The 20,841-nt window shown below is 47.3% G+C and overlaps 1 protein-coding gene across 3 annotated transcripts in view; it reads right to left on the reverse strand.

The window, feature by feature from the left end:
* The window catches only part of osbpl9 (oxysterol binding protein-like 9), a 353,537-nt gene that overhangs the window by 184,546 nt on the left and 148,150 nt on the right, over positions 1 to 20,841 (reverse strand). For all 3 annotated transcript variants that reach the window (XM_072510896.1, XM_072510895.1, XM_072510897.1), the window contains exon 4: positions 7,993 to 8,069. In XM_072510896.1, the coding sequence (XP_072366997.1) occupies positions 7,993 to 8,069 (77 nt within the window). The remainder of the gene's footprint in view (positions 1 to 7,992; positions 8,070 to 20,841) is intronic.

Genomic DNA, 20,841 nt, shown 5'->3' on the forward strand with positions numbered 1-20,841 from the left:
TGCAATATATTTATCCAGGAGCAATCCAATTTTGAAACAATCTATTGCGTTAAAACAGACATTTATCAACATACATCTACTTTTCTTGGTCTACAATTGAAGTGGCCATTTACTAGCAACAAAAAGTTACTGAGAGGTACAAAAAATGGTCAAAAGGGCTAATAAAATGTTGGTCTTTAACCGGAGAGAGTGGAAAAATGAGGAAATAATGCTTCAGTTAAACAGAGCTTTGTTCAGACCCCATGTGGCGTGGCATTTTGGTCACTGAACCCAAAAAAATCAAATTTGATTTATAATTGAGGAGCAATCTAATCAAGATCTTTAAAATGATAGACATTTGATATGGCAGCTAGAGAGGAAGTTTGTATGTGGAAGCTGAAATACATGCAAAGAATGAGTAGCATCATTTATTGGGGATAATCAAATATTCATCCTTTCCTACACATACGAATACGAAAGTAATACAAAACACAATGTTAGAATTCAAACAATTCCACAATCATATCAAAGCACTGCAAATAAATACTCCATGATACCTCTTAGGTACTGGACCAGAATTAACTTAAAACACGAAACAACCCATCTCTGCTTCCATCATTTCTTAAAACACATCAAAATTCTAAGTCACTTAGCAGGGAGGTTGAGGGACACTTTTCTTGCTTGGAAGATTGCCAGAAAAGATTAAATGGTGGTGGGGGTGGGGGTTGTCATGTGATTTGAGTGGGGAAGCAGCTGTGTTTTTGTGAGCTCTGGTGCTACTAGTCTTTTAATCCTTATTCACATCCCATAATTATTTGCTTTTGGTGCAAATGTATTGCAGTATGTCACTGGGGGATTTTGATGATGGAGGAGCTTAGTTAAGTCAAAAAAATCCTCATCTGATTGGAGGCGGTGGGCTGGGGCCCAGCTTGCTATGGCAGTTTTGCTTCCCCCGGCAGTCCTGTCAGCATTGTGATAATGGTTGCCATTATGAATGATATTGTGGACGATAATCTTGGCTCCATGTCACAGGTTGTTGGTGCTCGCTTTGGCAAAATATCCTCAAGAGAATAGTGGAAGCGGAATGGCAGCAGAGAAAAGAATGCCATTGCTCGATGGGGCAATCTCACCGGTGAGGGCTCGCCTTCGGTCCTTGGAAATCCTGTTGTATGGTATGACATTTATCCTGACTGATTCGGGGAGTTGGGGTTGTACGGGAACGTCATTGCACCCAACTCGGAGGGGAGCGGGTTACGAGTACCCGGTCAAATTTGAGAATTGACTGCCATGCTTTCACAGTCTCAACTTGAAGGCTGGGCATTTTGAGTTCAATGGAGCACATTGTAACTGGTCTTTGAGGCATGGGATCTGTTGGAGACCCTGATCACTGGCCTTGTGTTGTCTTGTCATTGATGGTCATCAAGGGGAGTTGGAGGTCGTCGCCTCCCGCCAAGGCCTAACCTTTTTGCAGCCTGGGTTCCAGGACAACAGCATTTAATGGAGCCTTGGAGGGATCCTGAATGCTGCGCAACAATCCTGTCATAGATTTGGCCTTTCTGGATTATCCTGTAGTTCATCATTAATCTTGAACTTTATTTCCTTGTGACTATGCCGCTGATTGTATGTCATGGTCCTTTTTCCTGGCAAGGGTCCATGAGCCAGAGGCGATGGTCACCTGTTATCCTCTTATGGCAAAAACCATACTGAGTCAGTACTGTGACATGACGTTTGTGCATAGTCTTGCCTTTTTTCTCTGTGCTGTAATCCTTGTATTTACAAAGAGGGAGTACATTTCAGATACCTCTCATTTCGTTTTCAGAGAAGATGAGTGGCACCATTGCAGGGTAGTGGGTGGTATGGCTATGCAAATCCTCACTTTGGATGAGGAAAGCACCCAGTTAGAACTATGTCCTTGCTTTTGTATTTTTGTGATTTAGGGTTTATGGAATCAGTGCTCATTTCCTACGAAAGTCTGGACAGATCATGTATCCTAGAAAGGACTGGGTTCCTCGTGATTCTTCCTTATGGTTGGCATCTCTGGAGCTGTTGGAATAGGGAAAATGTGTAATGGTGCATGCTTGGGTGTAATCGGTTAATCCTGGTTCGGCTTGTCTTCTTCAATATTCTCTTGGATGCAATGGTAGTGTCAGTAGACATTTGATCAGGTAGGTTAGGGCAGGAGTAATTGTGTTTACTTTGGTCAGGCAGAGAGTTTGTTGGATGGAGGAGAGTGTTTCCCTTCCCAGAGTTGTCCCCTTTTGGGGGTTCCTGGTTTGCTCCCCCTCTTGAGATAGGGTTTCACTGGGGAGGTAATAATTCATGCGTTCTAGAGTTTGAGTGAAAGACTGGGTGCTGTGGATCGGTGTCGTTCAAGCCCTTCTTCGATTTGAGGGTACACTGAGTGGGAGAGACAGGCGACCTCCTCCAAGTGGGCTTATATAGTGATTTCTTGAATGCCCTCCTTTTGGAAGTCAGGGCTCCCCAGGGAAGCAGTGTTTTGTCTCTGTTGAGGCTATTCTACTCTGCCCCTAGTATCCCTTTTGTGATGGTGGACGATGCTCGTCCTAGTCTGGCATTCTTTGGCTAATCCTGGTGTTCCTCTCTTTTGGGGGTTCCTTTACCTTATTTGGGTAGTAGCGTGCCAATGCAGGACACAATTTGGTATATTTATATAAGAAAGTTTGTTTTAATATCAAAGATCCCAGTTGCCAGAGGAATCACTCCTGGAATGGAGTATCCTTTACTCAGTTTCCAAAATTAAAAAATTCTTGGGGTCTTGTCCGGTTTCCTAATATTAAATTGGTGTTTGGTCCATGTACCGTAACAATGTCTTCTTGAATCTTCTTCTCCTTGTGGGTGGGGTCTCCTTGCTGGAGAACGGTATGAACCTTCTGATGATGATGCACTGTCTCGGATGTGGTGAGAGAGGAGTGAGGCTGAGAGTAGTGACCTGGCATGTTCTGGGTTTCCTGACTCCTGTGTGTGAGGCGCCAGGACAGGTCTTGTACTGTGGTTGCCATCCTGTTGTCCCCCTTATGCTTGGGAGGTTTCTTCTGGGCCAGAATGCCCTGTGTGGCTGGATGAGACTTCGAATGAGCAGCTTTTTCTTCCCTTTTTGTCTGGTGGTACTTTTTTTTAAAATCCTGTCATTGTTAGTTGGGAGGTACTGACCGCACCGATCATAATCCGAACCAGCAGGATAAACTTCTGCTGGTCTTCTCCATGTAATTGTGTGGGTTGATGATCATTCCCTGCAGTGCCGGAGTTGGGGGGATTTGTTGCATATGGTGGCTATATGTAGAACTACGTCCTGACGAATATTTTCTGTAATTTTTGTATCTGTTAAAGAATCGCTGACGATCGTACAAAAGGTACAAACAGGTCTTGTATCTGAGAGGGTGAGGTAAGGGTGTGTTATTGATGCCTCTGGTATGACTGGAGCCAAGGGAGTTGTGTTCTGGCGTGCACTGAAACATGGCGTGAAGGTCTTATGCTGGAATCTTGTGGGCAGTGCGAGCACTCGCTATGTGGGAAGGAGTGCGCCATTTTACCATCTTTCCTCGCCTTTTTCTCCTCCCCCTCCTTCTTTAATATATCCATCATGCATACGGAGGCACCAAGCTTAATGATTATACAGAACCATATGTATTATAGAATCCCCACAGTCCAGGAGGCTATTCATTCCATCAAGTCTACACCAATCCTCAGAAAGAGCCACCTACCTGGACCCACTCCCCCGTCCTATCCCTATAACCCCACCTAACCTTTGGACACTCAGGGGCAATTTAGCATGGTCAATCCACCTAACCTCCACATCTTTGTTGTTCTCCTGTCCTCTTTTATATTGATGTATGCTGAGACATTTATTCTGTGCTGTATTGTGAGGGTTTGTTGCACAATTTGTTAAAATGGGAAAACTTCAATAAAAATATTTAAATCAAATGGTGACGACAATCCTTTTTGGTGCGCATAGGAACAGGTTTCATGCTTATGCAATTACTCGTCAACAGAATAGAAAATATCCAATAGAGTCAATCATGCCTTGGAAGCTGGGTGCCAACATAAACCACCTGTGACTGGGACTCAGTCAACTGATAACGAAAAACACGAAGCACCAGCTGCAATTGTAATTCAATGACATTCCAAGATCAAAGTTCAGCTGGAAAGCAAGCAAATTTCAAAAGCTTTTACAGAACTGCTTCAAGAAAATATATTGAAACTGCGCGCACCATTTAAAACTCTAAACACATAGCTGGTCATATAAAACAAGAAAGTGTATAAACATGATGGATGAAGAACCAACTCAGGACAAGACCTTGCATGGAAAAGCCATATTGCATCTTTCATAACCTCAGGACATCACAGCCAATAAAGTACATTTGAAGTGTAGATACTCTTGTAATGCAGGGAAAGGCAGTAACACAGCCAGGAACTACAAACATCAATGAGATAATGGACATGATTCTCGTGTCCAAGTGTGGTAGTGAGCAGGAATTGCCGTGAGCTTCCTGGCGCTCGGCGCAGTGAGGCCGGCAACGCAAATAGGTAATTTGGGCACTCTGAATTCTCCCTCCTTGTACCCAAACAGGGGCCGGAATGTGTTGATTTTCACAACAACTTATTGTCACAGCCTACTTGCGTCAATAATAAAGATTATTATTCCACCCAGGGCTCGTCCTTCAGCCCCTACTGGTCTGGCGCCGCCTCATCATCCTCCTCTGAGGTGGCCACATGATCCTCATCCCCAACCTCCATCTCGTTGCCTCGCTTCTGAGCGAGGTTGTGGAGACCACTGCAAAGCGGGCGACCCTTCAGGGGGTGTATTGGAGTGCATTGGAGTCCGATGCACCACTCTATGACAGCCTGGTTTGCCGCGTGTGCCTCGCTGTACCAGGTCTCCGGTCTCAGTACTGTCATCATTAGCTAGGTCCTTAGCAGGTACCTCTTATCCCCCAAGAACTAGCGCCCATGGGCTCTTTGCTTGTGAGCAAAGATGGCTACTCACCTCCTCGGCTCCCCACAGGTTCACATTCTTAAAAAGGAATGCTAATCAGCACCAGCGTGACTACTTGCTGGGGTGGCCGATGAATCATGGGAGGCCGTTGGATAAGGGGTGGCTCCTGTCAATTGTATGGAAATAGGGCTTAAGTGGTGACAATTGGTTTCACGCCACATTACAGCAAGATCCCGATTTTGCCTACGGGAGCAGCCCGGTTGCATCGCAAACTGCTTGACACCTGACAAAGTTCTCGTTTTCGGCCTCTCCCGCTATTCACCGGCCTCGTTTCGCTCAAGTGAGAGCGAAATGAGACCAGAGAATCGCGCCCAATGTGTTTTAGTGCTTTTGACTGAGGGATCAATATTGGCCAGAACATTAGAATAACTCCTTTATTCTTGTGGAATAATGCCACAGAATCTTTTACATCCACCCAGAGAGGGTAGAGAGGGCTTTGGTTTAATGTCTTATCTGTAAAATGGCAGAACCGCAAATGCAGCATTTATTCAGTTTTGCACATTTCAGCTCAAATTATGCTCTCATATTATGAATTGGTGTTTGAGCCTACAACCTTCTGATTGAAGAAGATATCACGGAGTCAAGGTTAGCACACAACTCTGATTCAGAGAAGGAAATTATTCAAATGGCTCAGCATTGTCTGAGGTTTTGAAAGTGCCAACTCCACAACATGTTGTGATCTCCCCAACCTCCAATTTTTCTGCGATAACTTCTCCCCAGGGCAGTCAAAGTCCCCCCTCCCCCCACAACACCCCTTATGATCTCTCCCTCCATCATCATTGCCATGGTTGCTGCTTCCACACTAAAGCTCAATCTCCTCAACAGCCAGGGATCAATGGGCAGCACGGTGGTGCAGTGGTTAGCACTGCGGTCTTACGGCACCGAGGACCCGGTTTTGATCCCGGCCCCGGGTCACTGTCCGTGTGGAGTTTGCACGTTCTCCCAGTGTCTGCGTGGGTCTCACCCCCACAACCCAAAAAGATGTGCAGGGTAGGTGAATTGGCCACACTAAATTACCTCTTAGTTGGAAAATAATTTTTTTAAACCGCCAGGGACCATCCTTATCGGTCAGTTAATTGCTTCCTACCACAGGCTTTCCCATCTGGCAGCCGAGCAACTGCAAGAAATTGAGGTCTTTAGTTAGTTGGTATTTTTGGTACAGTATAGAACTTGGATGGGCTTGGTGAAACAGCATTGATTCTCTCTTTGGAAAGGCAATTTCTAACAGTATCTGGAAAGGTCAGGGTCACTTGGTTCAGGCTGCCATGTTGACAGTTGGTAGCATACCATCTTGTGTGCCCCCGTATCATTGAAAGTGTTCAGAAAGGACCAGGAAATGACCTGATGTAAACTAAAAACTTGACCTCAAGCAGGATAATGAACAGGGGAGGAGGTAACCACCCTGACATTTTGGGTCCTATACCCATTGGTCAGAAGGGTTTAAATAGGTGATTGACACTGGGTAAGTTACAAGCCCTCAGAAAAAGGGTATATTAACAAAGGTCGCATATCTTTTCTGTCTAATGAATTAATGCATCGTATCTAAACTGTTGCTTCACTATCTTAAAATTACTTACAAATAGTTGACTGTCTATCTTAAGTGCTTGTAGCTCCAAATCCAAACATCTTACAATGACCTTCAACATGGCCACCTGCCACGATTGGCAGGTGGGGAGTGGGAAAGCAGAGAGTTAAAAAACATCCTTATCTAATGAGTTCTTGGGTGTTCAATTTTGACAGATTCCTCTGCCTTCCCAGCATTTCCAGTTTTCCCAACTGCTAACATGCACATTGTTCTCTCCCTGCTTCCCTTTAAACATCGAGACCAAAATGACTCTTGAATGACAGATTTCAGTGTTCACAGAGAAAGAAAATTTAACTGAAACCTTGAAGCATTATAGTTTTTTTTGTTACCACTTACTCAGCTCACTGATGTTCAGTTTGGGTTCCGCCAGGGTCACTCCACTCCTTTTGCTTTGTTCATTTATGCGATATGGGCGTCGCTGGTTAGGCCAGCATTTATTGCCCATCCCTAGTTGCCCTTCTGAAAGTGGTGGTGAGTTGTCTTCTTGAACCGCTGAAGTCCTTGGGGTGTAGGTACACCCACTGTACTGTTAGGGAGGGAGTTAGGGATGTTGCCCCAGCGACAGTGAAGGAGCGGCACTATATTTCTAAGTCAGGGTGGTGAGTGATTTGAAGAGGAACCTCTAGGTGGTGGGGTTCCTAGGTATCTGCTGCTCTTGTCCTTCTAGATGGTAGTGGCCGTGGGTTTGGAGGGTGTTGTCTAAGGAACCTTAGTAAGTTACAACAGTGCATCATGTAGATGGTGCACACCATATTTGTGGAAGGGGGAGCAATCGAACGGCTGCTTTGTCCTGACCTCATTACAGCCTTGGTTCAAACATGACAAAAGAGCTGAACACAAGTGGAAGTGACTGCCTTTGACATCAAGGTAGCATTTGGCTTTTCTCCTGTCAATTAGAAATCCCTGATATTAAAATAAGGGGCTGGTTTAGCACAGGGCTAAAGAGCTGGCTTTTAAAGCAGACCAAGGCAGGCCAGCAGCGTGGGTTCAATTCCCGTACCAGCCTCCCCGAACAGGCGCCAGATGTGGCGACTAGGGGCTTTTCACAATAACTTCATTTGAAGCCTACTTGTGACAATAAGCGATTTTCATTCAAGTCCTCAGGCTTGAAGCTGTCCCAACAGGAGGAGTACAAGAATAAACTTTTCCCTCAAAAACAACTCCAATGAATTGTGCCATTTTACTCCATGCAACAACTTAAGTATAAAATCTGATACAAGGTCAACATTCAGAGCTCTCAATCATCATTATACTGCACTTTATTACAAGAGCAGTGAACAAGCACTGATTTACAGCACCGATTTTCAACACCACACAGCTTTAACCACAACTGCAACAACATAGTTTCTGTATTATTTCCAGTGAAACTAATACCCAGAGATGAGACAATTATAACCTAATACAAGGAACTTACCCTGAACTGCAGAGTGTGACGTAGAATGGTTTCCTCTAATGCATGAATCCACTGCTCTCTCTCATCAGCATCACGGGCTGTGAAAACATATTTAAAAAAATAAAATTTTGGTAAAACCTTAATTGAACCAATGGAGACAATAGGACAATAGTTGTATTAATTATATTTTATCTACAATTCACCCTATTTGTAATTGGAGTCTGTTACACATTTGCCCTGTGAAGCAATTACTTTTTCCAAGAAAATCTAATCAAGGTTGATGAAATTTCCCAAACAGATCTTGCATCCAAATGCATCCTGAAACATTTGGCAATGACCTTGCACGAGCCAAGTGAAGGACTGGCATTTTCAGACCTACAATGCTACATGCTCCATATCTCATTTGCCATCCAAGCATATTACAATACTGTCCACATCTCTCCCTAACCTTAACTGGTGCTGAAACCCATGTGCCTTTTATTTTTGAAAATGACTTTTTCAACATTCAATGGACTAGAAATTTTGCAATTTGAAATGAGATAGAACAGACTTAAAATGCAAGGCCACCTTCCCAGGGGGAGGTGAAAAGTAATTCAGACATCCTCAGGGAAGTGTGAAGAGAGGGACAATTTCCGATAATTCAGAAATCCATCAACACTCATAACTGTCCAAGGAAGATGCATTAAAATTCAAAGTGCTGAATACTGAACCATTGGCTGCTGCAAACAGGCCTCCCAAAACCCCTTGGAAATACACAATGGGTAAAGTGGAACAGGTCAGTCAGCAGCTACTGCAGAGAGATTGCAAGTAACATAGGGAGTATCAAGAAAGTTTCCAGCAGAGTAAACAGGGTAAAAAGCTGTGCTCTCTCCTTGGAAAAGTGTGCGTCACCTGGTTCAAGAAGTCAGCTATCAACGCCTACCAGCAAATTGAGATCTCACAGTAATTGCAACATCTCCTCCATCCGACCACATCCAAGAAATCAGCTAACCTAAATCGGTTGCAATGTTTAAAATATACACCTCAAGGAAAATCAATGGGCACCTAATCATATATTCTTTAACATTTTTTATTGGGCCGTAGCTTCCCTCATTTCTGATACGTGTGCACGATGTTGCATTTTTATTATTCTATTCTCAGGTTAATAAATTTGCTCTTTCTTTAACAAGAAAATCTCATTTGATTGGTTCCTTATTTCTTGCTGTAAATAGTTAAATACATTTGGATTCGGAAATGCTATAGCCTCATGAAAAAGAAACTTAAGATGTTTGTTGTTACCAAAAGAAAGTTGAATAGCCGGGAGCCAGTTCATTCCTTCTTAACTGGTCATAACGATCTTCACCATTTCTTTATCATCTTTAGATTGATTTTCTGCAAACTTCTCCCTTTGTTAATCCACCACATCCAAAATTTCAATGCCTATATTCTGTTACACACTAAACCCTCCCATCACCAGAATCATTGCTGATTTACATTGTAGTGAATTTAAAATCTCCATTTTCATCCAGATAATCGTTTCAAGGTCTCAGCACGTCCAACTCCTTCCAATCTTTTTGTCCTCCTCCAGCATCCCCCGACTCTCACCAGTGCATCTCCTGTCACTTGGATCTAATCATCTCATCACTACTGCATGGAACTCAATCCAGCTCCCCAAAAGCTCTCCAAACCATTTATTTAACCAAGATTTTGATAATTTGTTTTAATTATGCCACAAAAGCTTGGTATCTGCTCCATTCTCTCCTGTATCCGTAGCTATATAAATGAAGGTGGTTACCAGAAACAACATTACATGGTTTAAAATACATGCAGAGGTGAGGAGGAGGGGGGGGGGGGGGGGGGGGGAGGGGGGGGGGAGAAAGAGAACACGCGGGACAGCTGCATTTATGCAAGCTCTCACTCTGTTCATCTTGTAATCCTTTATTTTATCCTGGTGCATATTTCATATTTGTCTTTTCTAGGGATACATGTCTTGTGCTATGTCCGTGGAGGAACATGATAGGTATTTTGTGAAGCGAAGCAGAGATAAATTGCAGAAAATCGCTGGCTTTGAAAGCATGCCAAGGCAGGCCAGCAGCACGGTTCAATTCCCGTAACAGCCTTCCCGAACAGGCGCCGGAATGTGGCGACTAGGGGCTTTTCACAGTAACTTCATTGAAGCCTACTTGTGACAATAAGCAATTTTCATTTTCATCCACATTTATAACGAGATTGGCCTGTAAGACCCACACTGTTCAGGGTCCTTCTCCCGTTTGAGAATAAGTGAGATCGAGGCCTGTGACATTGTAGGGGGGAGGATTCCCTTCTCTCTTGCCTCATTAAAGGTCCTCAACAGTAGTGGGCTCAACGCCTCGGAAACTTTTTTAAAAAATTCCACGGGGAAGCCATGCAGCCCCGGGGTTTTGCCCGACTGAACGCCCTCCAGCCCCTTAATAATTTCTTCTAACTCGATCTGGGGGCCAGCCCCTCCACCAGACCCTCCTCAACCCTCGGGAACCTCAACTGGTCCACAAATTGCCTCAACCCTTCCGCATCCGCCGGGGGTTCCGACTCATATAGTTTTGCAGCTGGATCTTTGACTTCCTCACCAACAGACTGCAATCTGTCAGGATAGGTAACAACACCTCCTCCACAATAGTCCTCAACCTCAGGGCCCCGCAAGGAAGTGTGCTCAGTCCTTTACTGTACTCCCTGTACACACACACGACTATGTGGCGAGATTCAAATCCAATTCAATTTATAAGTTTGCAGATGATATGACTGTGGTGGGTCGTATCTCAAACAACGACGAATCAGATTACAGGAGGGAGATAGATCACTTGGTTGCATGGTGTACCGAAAACAACCTCTCTCTAAATGCTGGAAAGACCAAGGAACTGATCATCGACTTCAGGAAACGTAACACGACACCCGCCCCCATCTACATCAATGGCTCCAAAGTAGAGATGGTCGATAGCTTTAAGTTCCTGGGGGTCACCATCACCAACAGTCTGTCCTGGTCCACTCACGTTGATGCAACAGTCAAGAAAGCCCAACGAGAACTTCCGGGTGCGGCGATGCCCAGCTGAGTCGCACGTTTTGGCACCTCCCGTTGGAACGGACTTTTGGGCTCTTGATAAGAGCCCCAACGGCAATTTTTGACGGCTAAAACCATTGTGCGGTGAAATAGAAGGGAATCCCCCGGATATATATGGAGAAAGAAGAGAGTAGTGGCTGGATTGCAGAGGATCCTCAGGAGCAGCGGCAAGGAAGGGAAGCACGAAGTAAGATGGCGGCGGAAGGAGGCCGTTCGGTGTGGGGCCCGGAACAGCAAGAGTTCCTGCGGCGCTGTGTGGAGGAGCTGAAGAAGGAGGTGTTGGCCCCGATGCTACAGGCGATTGAAGGGCTAAAGGAGGCACAGAAGACCCAGGAGTTGGAGCTTCGTGATGTGAAGGCAAAGGCTGCTGAGAATGAGGATGAACTACAGGGCCTGGTGGTGAAGATAGAGACGCACGAGGCACTGCATAAAAGGTGTGTAGAGAGGCTGGAAGCCCTGGAAAATAACTCGAGGAGGAAGAACTTAAGAGTTTTGGGTCTTCCCGAAGGTGCAGAGGGGGCGGACGTCGGGGCATATGTGAGCACATTGCATCACTCGTTAATGGGACCGGAGGCCCCGACGGGCCCCTTGGAAGTGGAGGGAGCATATAGAGTCCTTGCGCGAAGACCAAAGGCAGGAGAAATACCTTGAGTCATAATGGTGAGGTTTCACCGCTATAAGGACAGGGAGATGGTCCTGAGATGGGCGAAAAAGACACGGAGCTGCAGGTGGGAGAATGCGGTGATCCGCGTGTACCAGGATTGGAGTGCGGAGGTGGCGAGAAGGAGGGCGAGTTTCAATCGGGCCAAGGCGGTGCTACATAGAAAGAAAGTTAAATTTGGAATGCTGCAGCCAGCGAGACTGTGGGTTACACACCAAGGGAAACATCACTACTTCAAGACGGCAGAAGAGGCGTGGACATTTATTGTAGAGGAGAAGTTGGACTAGACTGGAGAGAGAAAGAGTTTCTGTAATAAAGTAGTGGGGGGATTGTATGGGACGGGGAAGGGGGAAGGGGGGGGGGAACTTTTCTCTATTCCCCTCGTGTGGGGGGGTATGGTGAACTGTGGGCGCCGGTGGGGAAGGAGAGGGGGAAGGAGAGAGGGAGCTGCGCCATTAGGGGCGGGGCCGAGTGGGAAACGCGGGCTTTGTTCCCGCGCTATGGTAATTGCGGCGGGAAAGGGAGCGCAGGAAGGAGGGGGCCTTACACAATGGGGGGCCAAGGATAAACGGGGGAAGCCGAGGTCAGCCAGAGTTTGCTGACTTCTGGGAGTAACATGGGGGAGCAATTACGCTAGAAAGGGATCTAGCGGAGGGGGGAGGGGGAGGGGGGGTTAACTGGGTTGCTGCTGCTAAGGGAAAGGGGGAGCTGTTATGGGGCGGGGTGGTCGGGACGGGAGGACACCGTCGGGGGGACAAATGGGAGCGTGGGAACCGGGTGAGGAGCTGGTCTAAAAAAGGGGATGGCTAGTCGACATGGGGGGGGGGGGGGGGGGGGGGGGGGGGGGGGTAAAGAGCCCCCCGACCCGGTTGATCACGTGGAATGTGAGAGGGCTGAATGGGCCGATTAAGAGGGCAAGGGTACTCGCGCACCTAAAGAAATTAAAGGCAGATATGGTCATGCTACAGGAGACGCATCTGAAACTGGCGGATCAGGTCAGATTACGTAAAGGATGGGTGGGACAGGTATTTCATTCGGGCTTGGATGCGAAAAATAGAGGGGTGGCTATATTAGTGGGGAAACGGGTAGTGTTTGAGGCGAGGACCATAGTAGCGGACAGTGGGGGTAGATATGTGATGGTGAGTGGCAGATTACAAGGGGAAGCGGTGGTTCTGGTGAACGTATATGCCCCGAACTGGGATGATGCAAACTTCATGAAGCGTATGCTGGGGCGTATCCTGGACCTGGAGGTGGGAAAGTTGGTAATGGGGGAGATTTCAACGGTGCAGGATCCAGGGCTGGACCGGTCCAGGTCTAGGACCAGGAGGAGGCCGGCAGCGGCCAAGGTGCTTAAGGACTTCATGGAGCAGATGGGAGGAGTAAACCCCTGGAGATTCACTAGGCCCAGGAGTAGGGAGTTTTCCTTCTTCTCCCATGTCCACAAGGTGTATTCTCAGATAGACTTCTTTGTCCTGGGAAGGGCACTGATCCCGAAGGTGACAGGGACGGAGTATTCGGCCATAGCCATCTCGGACCATGCCCCACATTGGGTAGATCTGGTAGTAGGAGAGGAAAAGGAACGGCACCCACTCTGGAGATTAGATATGGGACTGTTGGCGGATGAGGGGGTGTGTGTAAGGGTGAGGGGATGTATCGAAAGGTACCTGGAGATTAACGATGATGGAGAGGTTCAGGTGGGAGTGGTCTGGGAGGCACTGAAGGCGGTGGTCAGAGGGGAACTGATTTCCATAAAGGCCCATAAGGGGAAACAAGAGAGTAAAGAGAGGGAGCGATTGTTGAGAGAAATTTTGAGGGTGAATAGGCAATATGCAGAGGCTCCGGATGAGGGACTGTACAGGGAAAGACGAAGGTTGCATACGGAATTTGACTTGCTGACCACGGGCAGGGCAGAGGCACAATGGAGGAAGGCACAGGGAGTACAGTACGAGTGCGGAGAGAAGGCGAGCCGGTTACTGGCCCAACAATTGAGGAAGAGAGGGGCGGCGAGGGAGATAGGTGGGATGAGGGACGAGGGTGAGATGGAACGGGGAGCAGAGAGGGTGAACGGGGTGTTTAAGGCATTTTATGAGAGGCTGTATCAGGCTCAACTCCCGGAAGGGAAGGAGGGAATGATGCACTTCCTGGATCAGCTGGAATTCCCGAAGGTGGAGGAGCAGGAGAGGACAGGATTGGGAGCACAGATTGAGGTGGAGAAGGTGGTAAAAGGGATTGGGAGCATGCAGGCAGGGAAGGCCCCGGGACCAGATGGGTTCCCGGTGGAATTTTATAGGAAATACATGGACCTACTAGCCCCGCTTCTGACGAGAACCTTTAATGAGGCCAGGGAAGGGGGGACGTTGCCCCCGACGATGTCGGAGGCGACGATATCGTTGCTCCTGAAGAGGGACAAAGACCCGCTGCAGTGCGGGTCTTACAGGCCTATCTCCCTTCTGAATGTGGATGCCAAGCTCTTGGCCAAGGTGATGGCGACGAGGATCGAGGATTATGTTCCAGGGGTGGTTCACGAGGATCAAACTGGGTTTGTTAAGGGGAGACAGTTGAACACTAATATACAGAGGCTGCTAGGTGTGATGATGTCCCCGCCGGAGGGAGGCGCGGAGATAGTGGTGGCGATGGACGCTGAGAAAGCATTTGATAGAGTGGAGTGGGATTACCTGTGGGAAGTGCTGAGGAGATTTGGATTTGGAGAGGGGTTTATTGGGTGGGTTCAGCTTTTATATAGGGTCCCGGTGGCAAGTGTGATCACAAACAGGCAGAGATCTGACTACTTCCGTCTATATAGAGGGACAAAACAGGGGTGTCCCCTGTCCCCGATACTGTTTGCGTTGGCAATTGAGCCACTGGCCATAGCGCTGAGGGGCTCTAGGAAGTGGAGGGGAGTACTTAGGGGAGGAGAAGAGCACCGGGTGTCATTATACGCGGATGATTTGTTGTTGTATGTCGCGGACCCAGTGGAGGGGATGCCCGAGATAATGCAGACACTCAGGGAGTTTGGGGAATTTTCGGGATATAAACTGCATATGGGGAAGAGTGAGCTGTTTGTGATACACCCTGGGGAACAGAGCAGGGGAATAGATGATTTGCCGCTGAGGAGAGTAACAAGGGATTTTCGGTACCTAGGGATCCAGATAGCCAGGAACTGGGGAACCTTGCATAAGCTTAATTTAGGAAGATTGGTGGAGCAGATGGAAGAGGATTTTAGGAGATGGGACATGGTGCCCCTGTCACTGGCGGGCAGGGTGCAGGCGGTCAAAATGGTGGTCCTTCCGCGATTTCTTTTTGTGTTCCAGTGCCTCCCTGTGATGATTACCAAGGCTTTTTTCAATAAAGTGGATAAGAGCGTTATGAGCTTTGTGTGGGCTGGGAAGACCCCAAGAGTGAAGAGGGGGTTTCTGCAGCGTAGCAGGGATAGGGGGGGGGACTGGCACTGCCGAGCTTAAGTGACTATTATTGGGCCGCCAATATATCAATGGAATGCAAGTGGATGGGGGAAGGGGAGGGAGCGGCGTGGAAAAGACTAGAGATGGCGTCCTGTAGGGGAACCTGCCTGCAAGCATTAGCGACGGCGCCTTTACCGTTCTCCCCGAAAAAGTACACCACAAGTCCAGTGGTGGTGGCAACACTGAAAATTTGGGGGCAGTGGAGACGACATAAGGGAGTGACGGGTGCCTCAGTGTGGTCCCCGATATGGAACAACCATAGGTTCGTATCGGGAAGGATAGATGGGGGATTTAAATCTTGGCAGCGAGCAGGAATTGCGAAATTGAAGGACTTGTTCTTAGACGGGACGTTCGCGAGTCTGGGAGCACTGACAGAAAAATATGGGTTGCCACCTGGGAATGCATTTCGTTATATGCAAGTGAGGGCATTTGTGAGGCAACAGGTGAGGGAATTTCCGCAGCTCCCGGCGCAAGAGATCCAGGACAGAGTGATTTCCGGGGCATGGGTGGGTGATGATAGGGTGTCAGATATATATAGGGAAATGAGAGATGAGGGGGAGACGATGGTAGAGGAGCTGAAGGGAAAATGGGAGGAGGAGCTGGGGAAGAGATTGAGGAGGGGCTGTGGGCAGATGCCCTAAGTAGGGTAAACTCTTCGTCCTCGTGTGCCAGGCTCAGCCTGATACAATTCAAGGTTCTACACAGGGCGCATATGACGGGAGCAAGGCTGAGTAAATTTTTCGGGGTAGAGGATAGGTGTGGGAGATGAAGCCCGGCGAACCACACCCACATGTTTTGGTCCTGTCCGGTATTGCATGGGTTCTGGGTGGGTGTGGCAAAAGTGATTTCAAAGGTGGTGGGGGTCCGGGTCGAACCAGGCTGGGGGTTGGCTATATTTGGGGTTGCAGATGAGCCGGGAGTGCAGGAGGCGAGAGAGGCCGATGTTTTGGCCTTTGCGTCCCTAGTAGCCCGGCGGGCCCTCAGGGGTTTCCTATAGTTGTTTGTATATTAGTTATTTATACTGGCGTGTGGGACTTTATTGTCTTGGAGAGTTATTATTTTGTTGTTGGCGGTTGCCGTTTAGTTAATATATTATTTATTTGTTTTTTAAAAAACGGTCATTATTATTTATATTGTTTTAAAGTTGTAAAAAGGGGAAAATCCTGTACTGTTCTTGTTTGACCGAAAAAATTTGAATAAAATATATATTTTTTTTTTAAAAAGAAAGCCCAACAACATCTCTACTTCCTACAGAAGCTAAAGAAATTTGGCATGTCTGCATCAACTCTCACAAACTTCTGCAGATGTGCCATAGAGAGCATCCTATCCAGCTGCATGACAGCTTAGTATGGCAACTGCTTGGCCCACGATCGCAAGAAACTACAGAGTGTGGTGAACTCAGCCCAACGCATCACACAAGCTTGCCATCCTCCCATTGATTCTGTATACACCTCTTGCTGCCTCAGAAAGGCAGACAACATTGTCTGAGACCCCTCAAACCCAGGCTTTGCCCTCTTCCAGATTCTTCCATCAGGCAGAAGATACAGAAGTCTGAAGACCCACACATCCAGACATAAGAACAGCTTCTTCCCCACAGTTACTAGACTCCTCAACGACTCTCCTTTGGACAAATCTGTTCGCTGTAAGGACACCATTCACGGCGCCCTATGCTGCTCTTGTTTGGCCTTGTTCCGCACTGTTACCAATCACTAATTGTTGATGCACCACTGTCAATGTACTCTGTCGCTTATTCTTTTGCCTACCATATACACACTGTGTACGTTCCCTTGGCCACAGAAAAATACTTTTCACTGTACTTCAGTACAGGTCACAATAAATATCACTCAATCAATCAAATCAATAAATTTTATTAAGTTAAATGGTGGTTGCTGCATGCTGGCTCAATTTACACATGGAGGAAATTATTTTCACCTATTCAACTGTAAATTAAGTACTGAATAACAATAAGCAATTACATCACAATTATTAGTTCTTCAATGCAAACATGTATTTTGCAATATTACATTTCCCCATACATCTTCCTTTTCTTTTAAAACATAATTTCTATCAAGTACAAAAAAGAAACAAAGAGCAATGGTGAACAAGCCATATAATACAGTACAATGCATTTAACACTGTAACAATATAACATAGCACAAACCCATGTATACAAACGTAACAGCCACATGCCAAAAAATTTTAAACCAAAATATCCCACTTCTAAATAAACAAGCAAGTGCTGTTTACAGTCAGATGTTTGAAAATAAACTTTTGGACGTCAGGATCTTCGGGTTGAAAAGAACTTCCCCGTGTGGGAGCCAGAGTACACACCCGTCTACCATATGGCCACAAGAAGTCCTCCCCATACATCATTACCACTGCATTGCAGTTCATACAAAAAATACTGCAATGAATTGCAGAACAGAATCTCAAAACACCAGCAAAAACAATGAAATGCAAGAAATAAAACATAAATTTAACTTCTACATTTATCTTAAAACAGTGACCATAGTAACAGTCAACTATTACGGTTAGTAATAGGCCTGCTGCACAAGCAAAATACTGTTTATATTGAAAATCTGATGAAAAGTAATCAACGTGAAATGTTAACTCAGTTGCTCTCCCCACACCTGATATGCTGGTTTAGCACAGGGCTAAATTGCTGGCTTTGAAAGCAGACCAAGGCAGGCCAGCAGCACGGTTCAATTCCCGTACCAGCCTCCCCAAACAGGCGCCGGAATGTGGCGACTAGGGGCTTTTCACATAACTTCATTGAAGACTTCATTGAAGCCTACAAATAAGCGATTTTCATTTCATTTTCATATGCTGAATATTCCCAGCAATTTCTCTTTAATATTACTCAGGCTTGCGTTCCAGTTATGCATTTTTCTTTTAGTGTGAGTCATGGCTCAGATGGTAACTTTCCCGCTTCTGGTTTCAAGTCCCACTGCAGAGACATGAGAAATTAATCAAGGCTGGCACTCCAGCCCTGTAATAAAGGTGTGATGCACTGTCAGAAGTGCATTCATTCAGATGAGACACTGAAATGAGGCCCAGTCTGAAGTGCAAAAGATCCCACGGCACTATTTTAAAGAGCAGCATGGGAGCTATCAATGTGCTGACAATATTTATCCTTCAATCAACATCAGTAAAAAAGATTATCTAGACAATACCACATTGCTGTTCATGGGAGATCATTGGCAAATTGTTTGCTGTATTTCCTACATTTAAACAGTGACTACACTTCATAAGTACACCCTAAAGTCCTGAAAGATGAAATATAAAAGCTAAGCTTAGTTTTGAATGTTGAGATTCTTTTGTGCTGAAGAATGATGCATGTAAATTATTCCTCTCAATAAAGACTCAACAAAGCAGAATCCAGTCAAGATGACCTTATACGCATGGTGTTAAAGCATTTTACCTGGGGTGGGAATGGTAATGGCCCTCTCTCCCTTAGGTCAATTGAGCTCCTTAAGAAGCCAATTAAGAGCCTCTGCCTACCACCACTGTTGATTTACCAGCAGCTATTACAATCCCGGACCAGACCCCAACAGTTGCTAGGATACTGGACAGAAATCCCAATATTTTATTTTCATTTTGTAACACTGAAGAAAGGATACCTCGCTTCAGGAGTGATTTCACGCAAAATAGAGATATGGTTTATTGAAACAAACTTTATTACTAACACAATATTAAAATATATTTAACTATATGCTGTATAGAGATGTCTTAAATACTCCACTTCGAGAGATCTTTTGAAACTGCTTGAAAGAGAAACACATGGCACTCTATCAGAATAATGCAGATTCTCTGGTTACATTCTTCAGAAATCTTCTCAGTCCTCCTTCCAGCCAAAAACTATCAAACGTCAACACCTGACTGCTTCAGCCCCTGGTTCTTCCCATTAACGACATAATCTTACTAAGCTAAACACAATGTCTCTAATTATCTATCTTTTTAATATGAATAAATGTCAATTAGCCCAAACTTTTGCAATGCTTTAATTCCATCTGTGTCTCTGAAAAGCCTAGCTGGGAACTCCGGTTGCGGCCATGCAGAGCTAAGTCGCACATTTGGCAGCTCCTGCTTGGAACGGACTTTTGGGCTCTTTTCAGGGCCCCCAACGGAATTTTTTCGACATTTGCCGGTGTGGGAAGAAGATTGCAATATTCCCCCGACAGTGTATGGCTTGGACCAGGAGCGGGGCGACTAAAAAAGTGGTGGTGAACCCAAAGAAAGTGCGAGGGAAGAAGAGCAAGATGGCGGCGGGCGGGGACCAGGCAGCGTGGATGCAGTGGGCGCAGGAGGCTATCCAGCGCTGCTTCAGGGAGCTCAAAGCGGACCTGCTGGAGCCGATGAAGGCTTCTATCGACAAGCTGCTGGAGACCCAGACGGCCCAGGGGGTGGCGATCCACGAGGTCCGACAACGAGGACGAGATCTTAGGCCTTGCAGTAAAGATGGAGGTGCATGAGGCGCTCCACAAGAAATGGCAGGAACGGTTCGAGGAGATGGAGAATCGGTTGAAGCGGAGGAATTTGCGGATCCTGGGCCTCCCGGAGGGGCTGGAGGGGTCGGACCGGGGGGCTTATGTGGTCACCATGTTAAACTCACTGATGGGACTGGGGTCCTTCCAGGGGCCCCTTGAGCTGGAAGGGGCCCATAGAGTGCTGGCGAGAAGGCCCAAGGCTAACGAGCCGCCGCGGGCGGTGCTGGTGCGGTTTCATTGGTTCGCTGATCGGGAGTGTGTGCTCAGGTGGGCCAAGGAGGAGAGGAGCAGCAGGTGGGAGAACGCGAAGGTTCAAATATATCAGGACTGGAGTGAGGAGGTGACGAAGAGGAGGGCCGGGTACAACCGGGCAAAGGCGGTGCTGCACAGGGAGGGGATGAAGTTTGGCATGCTGCAGCCGGCGCGACTGTGGGTCACTTACAAGGACCGGCACCATTATTTTGAGTCCCCGGAGGAGGCGTGGGCCTTTGTTCAGGCCGAGGGTCTGAACAAACTGAGGGTCGAGATGGGTGGGCGGGGATTGCTGTTGGTGTGTTACATTTTATGGGGGGGTTCTTTGCTCTTGTTTCTTTTTGGTTCGGTGTGGGTGGTTAGGGTGGTTGGGCACTGTTTTGGTTGGGTCTGTCGGGTGGGCTCTTGGAGGGGGGTAAGTAAATGGAGTAGGGGTGGATAGCCGGTAGGGGGGATGGGGCCCCGCGGGGGAGGGTGAGGCCCGAGTCGGGGGTGAGGGAACTGGGCCTGTAAAAGGAGCTGCGTCAGAGGTGGCGTGGCCGGGCAGGTGGAAAGCGCGGGCTTTTCCCCACGCTGAAGGCTGGAGGGGGCAGGGCCGGGGTGGGTAAGCAAGGGTTGTTTCCCGCGCTTGTGATGGAAAGGGGAGGCAGAGGGCCTGCTGATGGGTAATGGAGGTGGAGGGTATGTCCCACAATGGGAGGAGTCGAAGGAGAGGCGGGAGTGGCCGGGGTCAGCAGCAGTCAGCTGACTTGCGGGAGTGCAATGGGGGGAGCAAAGCAGCTAGGAGGGGTCCTAGCTGGGGGTGGGGGGACCGGGTTGCTGCTGGTATGGTCAAGAGGGAGCTGGAGCGCGTAGAGGGGGTTGGGACGGGGGTCTGCCGCCGTGGGGAACGGGCCGGGCGTGGGGTGCGGGCATGTGGCTGGCCGAGGAGGGATG

The sequence above is a fragment of the Scyliorhinus torazame genome, chromosome 7 (assembly GCF_047496885.1).
Source record: "Scyliorhinus torazame isolate Kashiwa2021f chromosome 7, sScyTor2.1, whole genome shotgun sequence".
Taxonomy (NCBI): Eukaryota; Metazoa; Chordata; class Chondrichthyes; order Carcharhiniformes; family Scyliorhinidae; genus Scyliorhinus; species Scyliorhinus torazame.